Source organism: Schistocerca gregaria, chromosome 8 (genome assembly GCF_023897955.1).
Source record: "Schistocerca gregaria isolate iqSchGreg1 chromosome 8, iqSchGreg1.2, whole genome shotgun sequence".
NCBI classification, from domain to species: Eukaryota; Metazoa; Arthropoda; class Insecta; order Orthoptera; family Acrididae; genus Schistocerca; species Schistocerca gregaria.
Genome location: NC_064927.1, coordinates 68408230 through 68421568, shown reverse-complemented (window position 1 = coordinate 68421568; position 13339 = coordinate 68408230). Strand labels below are relative to the sequence as shown.

The window sequence follows — 13339 nt, the reverse complement described above, 5'->3', positions numbered from 1 at the left end:
GTGAAATCACTCAAATTCACCACCACTTGCCAAGCTGAATGAAAAGTTAGGGAAGCTTGGTGGAACTTTTACTAAAGTAGACAGAAAGTAAACTCTTCTGTGCATTGTGTGTTGCTTTTTCAAAATAATGTGTTACAACAACTGATATATACTTTGTGGGAAACCACATGAATGGGTGGAGTAATAACAAACAACTTATGCTAAGTCTGATTTGTTGCAGGGACATGAAAGCTGTGATCTTCTGCAGAACCGAAACATACTACCTCCTGAGAAAATTGAACCACCAAAAATTAGATTACACCAAGAATTTTTGGATAGTGTTAATTGTAGCCCAGAGTAAGTGAAGTTTAATAGTAGTGACTTGCTTTTGTGTTTACTCTTGTGTATGATTTCATGTTAGGCAAAAAGTTCTTGAAGGCTAACTCTGTTGTAAATCTACATTTCAGCATTTTTAGGTGCACACTTACCAAAATACCTGAAACGAGTTCCCTTCTGCAGAAATCAAGATTACCTTTAGGAATACTTATTCATCCCTTCAAGGATCTTAATGTAAGTTCAGATTGCTCTATCTGCTCTTATTTTAGTCTTTCCTTCTTATCCCATCCAGTAAATCTTCGTGGACCTGGGGTCCTGGTTGATTTTTCCAAAGTCTACCTCTTTTTGTAAACTTCTTCCTGTCCTTTCCCTTTACCTCTCTTCCTTCCCCTTCAACCGTTTGCCAAGAGAAGAAGCTGCTGGCTGTGAAAAATTACATACTTAATAAGTTTTTTTATATGTGTGTGTTGTTCTGCCTCTGCTTTGTGTGTGTGTGTGTGTGTGTGTGTGTGTGTGTGTGTGTGATTTAATGTGACAATGTCAAATGCAACCTGAAATACAAATAATAGAATGACTGAAGATAACACTTTACAGAAGAGGTACTGTGTGCTGTATAAATAAAGTAGTTGTTCAACATTGTAGTTTAGCTTTTGAATGACACAGATTTCTGGATCTACATAATGTATTGCAGTTGGTTAATTCGCTAAGTACTACATAAAGTCCTGTTCCTTTCATTATGCCTGCCTTTTGTTGCAGCACTTGCCTGTTATACAGTGCAACACCATTGTCCGCTGCCGTTCGTGTCGAACTTACATTAATCCATTTGTGTATTTTGTGGACCACAAACGATGGAAATGCAATCTCTGCTTCAGGGCAAATGAATGTAAGTCATTTCTTGCTCTTCATTTCTTAAGGCAGTAAATATTATACTTAAATTGAGATTTGCTGCCATGACCAGTCTCGTTCATTTATCTTTTCAGTACCAGAGGAGTTCCAGTTTGATCCTGTCAGCAAATCCTTTGGGGATCCGTCAAGGAGGCCTGAGATAAAGTCTTCAACCATAGAATTTATTGCTCCATCAGAGTATATGGTAAGTGGAAAGTTCTGCTGAAATGAGTAACTTGATGATGATGATTGTCTCATTTGCCTATTTACATAATATTCACAGTACTGGACTGTTACAGCATTGTTTTAAACTTTGATTACATTTTTTAGCTACGGCCACCGCAGCCGGCTGTGTACCTCTTTGTGTTGGATGTAAGTGCTTTAGCTGTTGAGTCTGGATACCTTCAGATATTTTGTGAGACTCTGCTGGAGGAACTGGATAAACTGCCAGGTGATGCGAGAACCACTGTGGGCTTCATCACATTCGACAGTACAATTCACTTCTACAGTCTCGCAGAGGGCCTCAGTCAGCCACACCAGATGATTGTTGTGGACACTGATGGTCAGTAACACAGCTAAATATAAACATGTAGCTAAGTTGTACATTTTATTGCCTCTGCTTGCGAGAAATTCTCAGGTTTTTTAGTTTATCAAATTTTTCCATGGAAGTTGATAAACAGTAGTTTTGTAGTAATATATATTAGCTTTTTTTTGCTTGAGTAATTTTTTTAATGGATCCCTAAAAAAAAAGTTGCAGTTAAAATCTCGGAAATTTTTTAGGTTTTTGGAAGTGTGTGTGTGTGTGTGTGTGTGTGTGTGTGTGTGTGTGTGTGTGTGTGTGTGGGCGCGCGCACGTGCACTTCCATCCAGTTGCAACTACATGTAACAGTTTTCACTTCATGGTATCCAATCATTTCCCACCTTTTTAATTTTGTGATTCACCAAGTTTGTGGTCAGCTATTGAGAAAGTTCTTCATTCTGTTAAGTTGAACTACAGACAGGATTTCAGCAACCATGCAACACACTCAACAGTGCTCTGTCACTAACAGTAAACGCAAATATAATTTCTTCGTGAGTGTGACAGTAGATACCCCTTTGCCAGCTTGCATATCAGGTGTCTTTAGATGTGACATTGATGAGCAAGTGATGTAGAGTCTCTGACATCAGATTTGGAGATACTTGTGCTCAACAAAGTATATCAAGAAGAAACATTTTTGAGAGATATTTAATGCAGTGCATCAATTAAAGCACATTTCTAAATATGAAAACCACCAATTAAGGCACTTCAGCTTAGCAAACATGTGAATCAGAATGGCATCTGCTTTATTTTCTTCTATCAGCCCATTAAAACACATTGTATGTGATATCATGCAGACATCATTCTCACTGCACAGAGACCAGAAGATTCTAAATCACATTCCACAAGGAGTATGACAGTTCTTATGGAACCAAGCTAATTGTTTCCAAAAATCTCAACCAAATTATCACCTTTGCTCCTAACTGGACACATGGCTGTGCAACAGATCAGGCTCTCCACAAACTTCACTCACAATATGATGTGGAACAAATATATTCATTGTTCAGTTTTTCCACCATAAAAACTGCATGGTGTTGAATACCCTGTGCTGTGACTGGTTGATAGAAGTGCCTCAATATGTGGTATGTTGATTTATGTGCTTGCAGAGCTTAAACTTATGGTATTTCTGCTATTTTACTGTATGACTGATGAGGAAATATGCCACATGCCATAATCCGATCTCGCAAAACTTTGATCATTGGATGAGGGGCGAGAATAAGCAAACAAGTATCTTTGCTTATCTGTAGATATTGTTTCTGTATGTTGTTGTTGTCGTCGTCTTCAGTCCAGAGACTGGTTTGATGCAGCCCTCCATGCTAATGTATCCTGTGCAAGCTTTTTTATCTCAAAGTACCTACTGCAACCTACATCCTTCTGAATCTGCTTATAGTATTCATCTCTTGGTCTCCCTCTACAATTTTTACCTTCCGCACTGCCCTCCAATACTAACTTGGTGATCACTTGATGCCTCAGAACATGTCCTACCAACCGATCCCTTCATCTAGTCATGTTGTACCATAAATTTCTCTTCTCCTCAATTCTATTCAGTATCTCCTCATTAGTTACGTGATCTACCCATCTGATCTTCAGCATTCTTCTGTAGCACCACATTTCGAAAGCTTCTGTTCTCTTCTTCTCTAAACTATTTATCGTCCATGTTTCACTTCCATACATGGCTATACTACATAAAAATACTTTCAGAAAGGACTTCCTGACTCTTAAATCTACATTCAGTGTTAACAAATTTCTCTTCTTCAGAAACAACTTCCTTGCCATTGTTAGTCTACATTTTATAACCTCTCTACTTCGACAATCGTCATTTATTTTTCTCCCCAAATAGCAAAACTCATCTACTACTTCAAATGTCTCATTTCCTAACCTAATTCCCACAGCATCACCTGATTTATTTCAACTACATTCCATTATCCTCATTTTCCTTTTATTGATGTTCATTTTACATCCTCCTTTCAAGACACTCTCCATTCCGTTCAACTGCTCTTCCAAGACCTTTGCTGTCTCTGACAGAATTACAATCTTGTTGGCAAACCTCAAAGTTTTTATTTCTACTCTATGGATTTTAATTCCTTTAATTTCTAGTCCAAATTTTTCTTTTGTTTCCTTTACTGCTTGCTCAATATACAGATTGAATAACACTAGGGATAGGCTACAATTCTCTCTCTCTCTCTCTCTCTCTCTCTCTCTCTCTCTCTCTCTCTCTCTCTCTCTTCCCCTCTCTTCCCCACCACTGCTTGTCTTTCATAACCCTCAACTCTTATAACTGCCATCTGGTTTCTGTACAAATTGTAAATAGCCTTTCGCTCCCTGTATTTCACCCCTGCCACCTTCAGAATTTGAAAGAGAGTATTCCAGTCAACATTGTCAGTATTGCCTCACGTGTTCCAACATTTCTACAGAATCCAAACTGATCTTCCCCAAGGTTGGCTTCTCCCTGGTTTTCCATTCATCTGTAAAGAATTTGTGTTAGTATTCTACAACCATGACTTATTAAACTAGTAGTTCGGTAATTGGCACACCTGTCAATACCTGCTTTCTTTGCGATTGGAATTATTATATTCTTCTTGACGTCTGAGGGTATTTCGCCTGTCTCGTACATCTTGCTCACCAGATTGTAGAGTTTTGTCAGGATTGGCTCTACCAAGGCCGTCAGTAGTTCTAATGAAATGTTGTCTATTCCCGGGGCCTTGTTTCGACTCAGGTCTTTCAGTGCTCTGTCAAACTCTTCATGCAATAACATATCTCCCATTTCATCTTCATCCACATCCTCTTCCATTTCCATAATATTGCCCTCAAGTACATTGCCCTTGTATAAACTGTCTATATACTTCTTCCACCAGCCTGCTTTCCCTTCTTTACTTAGAACTGGTTACCATCTGAGCTCTTGATATTCATACAATTGGTTCTTTTTTCTGCAAAGGTATCTTTAATTTTCCTGTAGGCAGTATCTATCTTATCCCTAGTGAGACAAGTCTCAACATCCTTACATTTGTCATCTAGCAATCCCTGCTTAGCCATTTTGCACTTCTTGTAGATATCATTTTTGAGATGTTTGTACTCCTTTTTGCGTGTTTCATTTACTGCATTTTTATACTTCCTCCTTTCATCAATTAAATTCAATCTCTCTTCTGTTACCCAAGGATATCTACTAGTTGTCTGCTGCCTCCAATTGTTCCCTAATACTCTCTCTGAAACTCTGTACAACTTCTGGTTCTTTTAGTTTATCCAGGTCCCATCTCCTTAAATTCCCACCTTTTTGCAGTTTCTTCAGTTTTAATCTACAGCTCATGACCAACAGATTGTGGTCAGAGTCCACATCTGCCCCTGCAAATATCCTACAATTTAAAACCAGATTCCTAAATCTGTCTTACCATTATATAATCTATCTGAAAACTTCCAGTGTCTCCAGGCCTCTTCCACGTATTTAACCTTCTTTCATGATCATTAAACTAAGTGTTAGTTATGATTAAGTTATGCCCTGTGCAAAATTCTACCAGGTGGCTTCCTCTTTCATTCCTTACCCCCATTCTATAATCACCCACTACTTTTCTTTCTCTTCCATTTCTTTCTGTCAATTTCCAATCACCCATGAATATTAAATTTTCGTCTCACTTCAGTATTTGAATAATTTCTTTTATCTCATTGTACATTTCTTTAATTTCTTTGATCTCTTCGTCTTCTGCGGAGCTAGTCGGCATATAAACTTTTACTGCTGTGGTAGGCGTGGCCTTAGTGTCCATCTTGGCTGCAATAATGTGTTCACTATGCTATTCCTATTTTTTTAAATTCATTATTAAAGCTACCCCTATTTGTTTGTGTGTGTATTCACCTGACCAAAAGTAGTGTTCCTTCTGCCACTGAACTTCACTATTTTCCACTATATCTAACTTTCACCTATCTATTGCCGTTTTTAAGTTTTCTAACCTACCTGCCCAATTAAGGGATTTGACATTGCATGCTCTGATTCGTAGACTGCCAGTTTCCTTTCTCCTAATAATGCCATCCTCCTAAGTAGTCCCCACTCGGAGAGCCGAATGGGGGGACTATTTTACCTCCGGAACATTCTACCCAAGAGGACGCCGCCACCATTTAACCATAAAGTAAAGCTGCGTGCCCTCGGTGGGAAAAATCACGCCTGTAGTTTCCCCCTTGCTTTCAGCTGTTCGCAGTACCATCACAGCAAGGCCATTTTGGTTACTTTTACAAGGCCAGATCAGTCAATCATCCAGACTACTGAAAAGGCTGCTGCCCCTATTCAGGAACCACATGTTTGTCTGGCCTCTCAACATATATCCCTCCATTGTGGTTGCACCTGCGGTACAGCTATCTGTATCGCTGAGGCATGCAAGCCTCCCCACCAATGGCAAGGTTCATTTTTCATGGAGGGGAGGCGGTTTCTGAAATAACAACAAACAAAGTTTTTGAGTAAATAGTTCAGATGAAGTAGTGGCATGGTGGTTAGCATTGCAGCATTACACTTTCATGCCCCATGTTTGAAACCTGGTTATTATCTTTATTTTTGTTTTCTTATTTATCTACCTGTGCCTGTAAATTACTGCACGAGTATTTCCCATTGTATATCAGAATAATGGTGTCCTCCTCCATCTACCAATTGTGTGTTCAGTCGATGAATTAAAAGAAAAAAAAAGAAAAATTGTTTTTGGTTAAATTCCTGTAGTGAATCTTGATTGATAATCAGTTGCAAGTACCAATTTTCAAAAAAGTGACCCATTATGTGTGGTTTGCCATGAAATTATTGCAGATATGTGAAATAATAATCAATGTTAATATTTCTTTCCCAAGTAAGACCATACAAAGCAATGTCACTGTGGCAAACCTGCCTTCGCGTGATGCTTGTGGTGTACAGAATTTCTATGTTTAGAATGTTTCTATGATTTGTATCATCCAAGGGAATGCAACAAATCTCCCTGAAGTATAAGCATAAAAATAAAATATAAGAGTTAAGAATTGATAACAGAATAAGATATAAGAATATGAAATTTTTTTTTTAAAAAAAAAACCTGAAAATAGCGCACATTCACATTTATAATAAATGTATGACACAAACTGTGAAACACTGTCGTAATTTTACAATAAATGTAATGCCCTAAGTTGATAAGAAGCATTCGTGTAGTAACCTTCTAGGGGCATGGGTAGATAAACAAAAAATAAAATAATAGACAATAATTGGGTTTCAAAATCAGAATGCAAAATTTGGAGGCCGTGACACTAGTCACTGTGTCACCAGTTTGGCTGAGCCTATCACATGCTGAAAGGCATCTGAATTAAGTCTAAAACTTGGATGCTCCTGTCCTTAGAAGCGGTAGAGTATAGACACATAAGCTGGAACATGTTCACTTATTTTGGCTCCTTTTCCACTGAGCGAAGTTTCTGGGAAACTGGGTTATGCCACTTGCCTTGTTCTCCTCTGGAGTTAATGGAAGAAACTTCATTCATAAGTTCGCTCATGTATTAAAAAAAATCTTGTTTTTTTTGGGTAAACCAACTGTATTGGAAATCTAGATAAAAATCCCCTGATGCAGTCAATGTTCCAGCACAAAAGTCATGATTAAGGCTTAAAATTTGGTATCTGACCAATTTGATTCACTGCTACAATCAAATACTGCTGCTATCTGTGACTAATAAAGCAAAGAGTACTTAGACACAAATCTAAGAATAAACAGTTCTTCCAACTTCAACACTTGATAATAAAAAGAAAACTCCGCATATCACATAGCTACTCATTTCTGATTGTCAAAGATTGAAAGTTGAACTAAAAATCTGCATTTGTTCTGCAAAAACAATACAATCACTGTGTTTCATAGTAAGAGCTTGCTAATATTCTTTATGTGGGAATAATTCAGTAATCCTGGGCTGGCCCAAAGAAAATCAATGTCTGTTGAAAAATAATAAAAGGCAGACTGAACACAATCAAATTTTTATTCTTCATTCATCACTGGCTGGTTTTCATCACTGTGCCTCTTGTTCCTTACCCATTATTGTGCTCTTTCATTCCATCTATGTTAGATTTGATTTAATTTTGGGAGAACTGAAGGGTGATCCATTTAATTGCTAAAAATCATTCAACAGTCAAAATCTCACAAAATATATATATATTTTAATCAAGCCATCTGCTTTCAACAGACTATGCTGTCATCTTCAGGTCTTTAAAGTCTTTTGTTGTAAAACATGTTCATTTTACGCTTTTCTGCATACTCTGTCTGTTGTGTTGTGATGCTGCATGGTGACTCATATTTTCTTTGTATGCAAGAAATTTTCATGGAAAAAAAAAATACTTCCCACTAGCCACTCTTCTTCAATCGCTCAATAAAAATTTTTAATGTGTTACTTCAGTTTTATATTTTGAGTGAATGCTATGCTGAGGAATAAAAAGATGAATGTAACTGGACTTTGAAAGTGTCATATTTGGTGTTTTCACTCACACACTCACAGTCACACTCTTACTTACATACCACGAAAATAGTTTAAAGGCCTCTCTACGTGTCACTTTTGGTATGGTTTGTTGCACAAAAATGTCGTGAAATATGACATCCTACTATACAAATGCCTGTTCTTTAGTCTTTTTCTCTTGTTTATCCTGGCTTCTTGAGATCTCAAGAAGTTCCGTTGTGGTGTAGGACAATCAATGAAGTTAATAATTTAGCTTTTGAAACTGTCAGGTTATTGGCATATATGGAAAGAAAAACACTCTCATACTCTCACGTGGTCAGCGAACTTCGTGTAACATTTCGTGTATGTAATGGGCCTTACTACGTCATAAATCATTCTAATGAATTAAGCTGCTTTACAGTGTTGCTAGGCAATGTGATCAACAAGGTGATAAATGTCTCCATTTAAAACTAGACCTCGATATTTTGAATAAACTTTCGGTTAATTTTTTTAAATCAAAATCAGCACTTTTCTCAAAATTAATTTCCAACTTCGTGCATTAAGTCCAAATGCATTTGCAACTATTGTAATCGATTTACTGGACAGCTCGATCATGATTTGGAATGTAATGTATTTCAAATTGAGCATGCAGGTTACAGTTTTCCCTAATGGGCTAAACGATTCTTTTGTAATTAAGAGTTTGAAGATTGTGTTATTATGAGAAAAGGAATTTTTGGTGTTGAAACCAGCAAGATTTTGAGAAGTATGATGGGACAAATACTTTGCCAGAACAATGAAACACATTGTGTTGTACCTTCATACTGCACTAACAGCTTGTATGACCACAGATCTGTAAAATTCTGTTCACAGCCCAAGTTTCTTATTTGAGACAGGATGATAATGATGAACTTGATTCACTGATCAGTGTAGATTTGCTTAAGGGATGCAAATTCCATTTAGAACTTACTGGTAAAGCAACTTCCATGCAAGCAGTAAATGTGGACATTGTCAAATGTCTACAGTTGTACTGAATGCAGTTTGTCCTCAGTTTTCAAATATAGTGTGTTTTCACACAATAAAAAACTAATGCCAGAGTGTCAAAATGATATTCCAGCAGAAAACTTTGTAGTTATGGCACTCTTTCCTTTTGAAAACCTTTCAAATGTATGGTTATAGAAATTTTTCTTTAATTGGTTTCATTTAATAGATATGATATTTAAATGTTTCTTTTTTCCATTCTTCTTCTTGTTCTTCTTTTCTGAAATGTTTCTGTACATAAATGTGTTGTGCCTCTGATAGGCAAGTTTTTGACATTGAACATAAAACTGAAAAATGAGGCAGTAATGCCTTTAAATACTTAAAGACAATCAGTAAATAAATAAATAAATAAATAAGACAAAAATGGATGACTTATGTGTTTCAGAAATAAATGGACAGCTATTAACACAAAAATTGATCATCATCATCACCATCATCATTTAAGACTGATTATGCCTTTCAGCTTTCAGTCTGGAGCATAGCCCCCCTTATAAAATTCCTCCATGATCCCCTATTCAGTGCTAACATTGGTGCCTCTTGTGATGTTAAACCTATTACTTCAAAATCATTCTTAACCGAATCCAGGTACCTTCTCCTTGGTCTGCCCCGACTCCTCCTACCCTCTACTGCTGAACCCATGAGTCTCTTGGGTAACCTTGCTTCTCCCATGCGTGTAACATGACCCCACCATCTAAGCCTGTTCGCCTTGACTGCTACATCTATAGAGTTCATTCCCAGTTTTGCTTTGATTTCCTCATTGTGGACACCCTACTGCCATTGTTCCCATCTACTAGTACCTGCAATCATCCTAGCTACTTTCATATCCGTAACCTCAACCTTGTTGATAAGGTAACCTGAATCCACCCAGCTTTCGCTCCCATACAACAAAGTTGGTCGAAAGATTGAACGGTGCACAGATAACTTAGTCTTGGTACTGACTTCCTTCTTGCAGAAGAGAGTAGATCGTAGCTGAGCGCTCACTGCATTAGCTTTGCTACACCTCTCTTTCAGTTCTTTCACTATGTTGCCATCCTGTGAGAAAATGCATCCTAAGTACTTGAAACCGTCCACCTGTTCTCACTTAGTTCCTCCTATTTGGCACTTAATCCCTTTATATCTCTTTCCCACTGACATTGCTTTTGTTTTGGAGATGCTAATCATAATACCATAGTCCTTACATTTCTGATCGAGCTCTGAAATATTGCTTTGCAAACTTTCAATCGAATCTGCCATCACAACTAAGTCATCCGCATATGGAAGGCTGCTCATTTTGTGTTCACATATCTTAATCTCATCCAGCCAGTCTATTGTTTTCAACATATTATCCATAAATAATATAAACAACAGTGGAGACAGGTTGCAGCCTTGTCTTACCCCTGAAACTACTCTGAACCATGAACTCAATTTACCGTCAACTCTAACTGCTGCCTGACTATCCATGTAAAGACCTTTAATTGCTTGCAAAAGTTTGCCTCCTATTCCATAATCTTGTAGAACAGACAATAACCTTCTCCTAGGAACCCAGTCATATGCCTTTTCTAAATCTATAAAGCATGGATACAATTCCCTGTTCCACTCATAACACTTCTCCATTATTTGCCGTAAGCTAAAGATCTGGTCCTGACAACCTTTGAGGCCTAAACCCACACTGATTTTCATCCAATTGGTCCTCAACTAATACTCGCACTTTCCTTTCAACAATGCCTGAGAAGATTTTACCCACAACGTTGATTAAATAGATACCTCTGTAGTTGTTAAAACTTTTTCTGTTTCCGTGTTTAAAGATTGGTGTGATTACTGCTTTTGTCCAGTCTGATGGAACCTGTCCCGACTCCCAGGCCATTTCAATTATCCTGTGTAGCCATTTAAGACCTGACATTCCACTGTATTTGATGAGTTCCAACTTGATTTCATCCATCCCAGCTGCTTTATTGCACTGCAATCTATTGACTATTTTCTCCACTTCCTCAAATGTGATCCTATTTCCATCATCATTCCTATCCCATTCTACCTCAAAATCTGAAACGTTACTGATCGTATTTTCACCTACATTGAGCAAATCTTCAAAATATTCCCTCCATCTGCCCAAGGCATCCACAGGATTCACCAGCAGTTTTCCTGACCTGTCCAAAATACTTGTCATTTCCTTCTTACCTCCCTTTCGAAGACTGCTAATTACACTTCAGAATGGTTTTCCAGCAGCTAGACCCATAGTCTCCAACCTGTTTCCAAAGTCTTCCCAAGATTTCTTCTTGGATGCAGCAATTATCTGTTTGGCTTTGTTTCTTTCTTTCTTCAACATAACTTTCTCTGTCTACCTGAGTTCTAGTATGTAGCCATTTTTGATATGCCTTCTTTTTCCTTATACAGGTTGCCTTGACTGTATCATTCCACCAAGCTGTTTGCTTCATCCTACTTTTACACACTACTGTTCCAATCCATTCTTTAGCCACTTCTAGTACTGTGTCCCTGTACCCTGTCCATCCCTTTTCCAATGACTGTAATTGACTACATTCAACTAACTGGTACCTTTCTGAGATCATTGTTATGTACTTGTGCCTGATTTCCTTATCCTGAAGTTACTCCACTCTTATCCTCCTACATATGGACCTGACCTCCTGCACTTTTGGCCTCACAATCCCAACTTCACTGCAGATTAAATAATGATCAGTGTCATCAGATAAATCCCTGAATACACGTGTGTCCCTCACAGCCTTCCTGAATTCCTGATCTGTTATTATATAGTCAATGACAGATCTGGTTCCCCTGCCTTCCCAAGTATACCGGTGAATGTTCTTATGTTTAAAAAAGGAGTTTGTGATTACTAAGTCCATACTGGCACCGAAATCCAAGAGTTTTTTCTCGTTCCTGTTGGCCTCCATATCCTCTCCAAATTTACCCATAACCTTTTCATATCCTTCTGTTCGATTTCCAATCCTGGTGTTAAAATCGCCCATGAGCAGAACACTGTCCTTGTCCTTTACTCTAACAACTACATCACTGAGTGCCTCATAAAATCTATCCATCTTATCTTGATCTGTCCCTTCACAATGGGAATACACTGACACTATCCCTTTTTTCTTGCTAGACACTGTCAAATCTATCCACATCAGTCATTCGTTTACATACCTTTTGCAACTACGCTGGGTTCCATTTCTTTCCTGATGTAAAGCCCTACACCCCATTGTGCTATTCCTGCTTTGACTCCTGACAGGTAGACTTTGTATTCTCTCACTTCCTTTTCTTTCTCACCCCTTACCCGAATGTCACTAATAGCTAAAACGTCCAGCCCCATCTTACTTGCAGCCTCTGCCAGCTCTACCTTCTTCCCAGAGTAGCCCCCATTGATATTAATAGCTCCCCATCTCATTACCATTTGTTTGCCAAGTCGTATCTTAGGAGTCCCTGGTTTGTCAATTAGAGGTGGGACTCCATCACCTCCAAAGGCCCAAGGCATTTTGCTCTGATTGTTGCCAGCATCATATTTAAAGTGCCAGGGAAGCAGGTTGCCCCGAGTCCCATTGGGTTTTACCCCTGACGGCTGAGGGACTAACTGTTGGATTTGGTAGTCTTTGCTGTATGAGCACAAAGGTGACCACGACTCAGAATATGTCAGAGATGCCCAGCCTTATTCCAAAGTAACTGGTATCCCAACTGTCGGGACCACTTACTTGGCCACTCATACGTTGCCCGTGGTTCGTGAACTAGGACGTGACTACAGGAACCCTCACCATGAACCACACAAAAATTGGTGGAAAACAAAATTCAAATTGGCCGTAAAGTAACCAATTTTGCTTTGTGCCTACATATAACATATCTCCTCTCAAATAATGTTCTGGTCCTATGGATGGATTTGCCACAAACAGTGCCACACTTCTTAGTACTGGAGACGTTACTGAATGCAAAACACTGGTGTCAAATAGTGATTCAGCAGTGTATGTTACTTAGTCCTTTTTGGTCAAATGCTGATGATAAAAATTCCTTTAATCACCTAGATTCAAACTGCTTTCATCAGAGTAGAGTTTCAGTTTGTGTTCTCAGCTGTTGTGGCAGGTATTATTGATATGCCTTCAAAGCATACATTACTTTGTTTTTGGTCAACCAATTTTTGTTAAGATT

At 38.2% G+C, this 13339-nt stretch overlaps 1 protein-coding gene across 1 annotated transcript in view; it reads left to right on the top strand.

Moving 5' to 3' along the window:
- LOC126284031 (protein transport protein Sec24A-like) overlaps window positions 1-13339 on the top strand; it is a 131271-nt gene that overhangs the window by 49035 nt on the left and 68897 nt on the right. Inside the window, 5 exon segments of the mRNA XM_049982585.1 lie at window positions 221-336; window positions 447-549; window positions 1072-1198; window positions 1296-1405; window positions 1531-1762. Coding sequence (XP_049838542.1) covers window positions 221-336; window positions 447-549; window positions 1072-1198; window positions 1296-1405; window positions 1531-1762 — 688 coding nt within the window.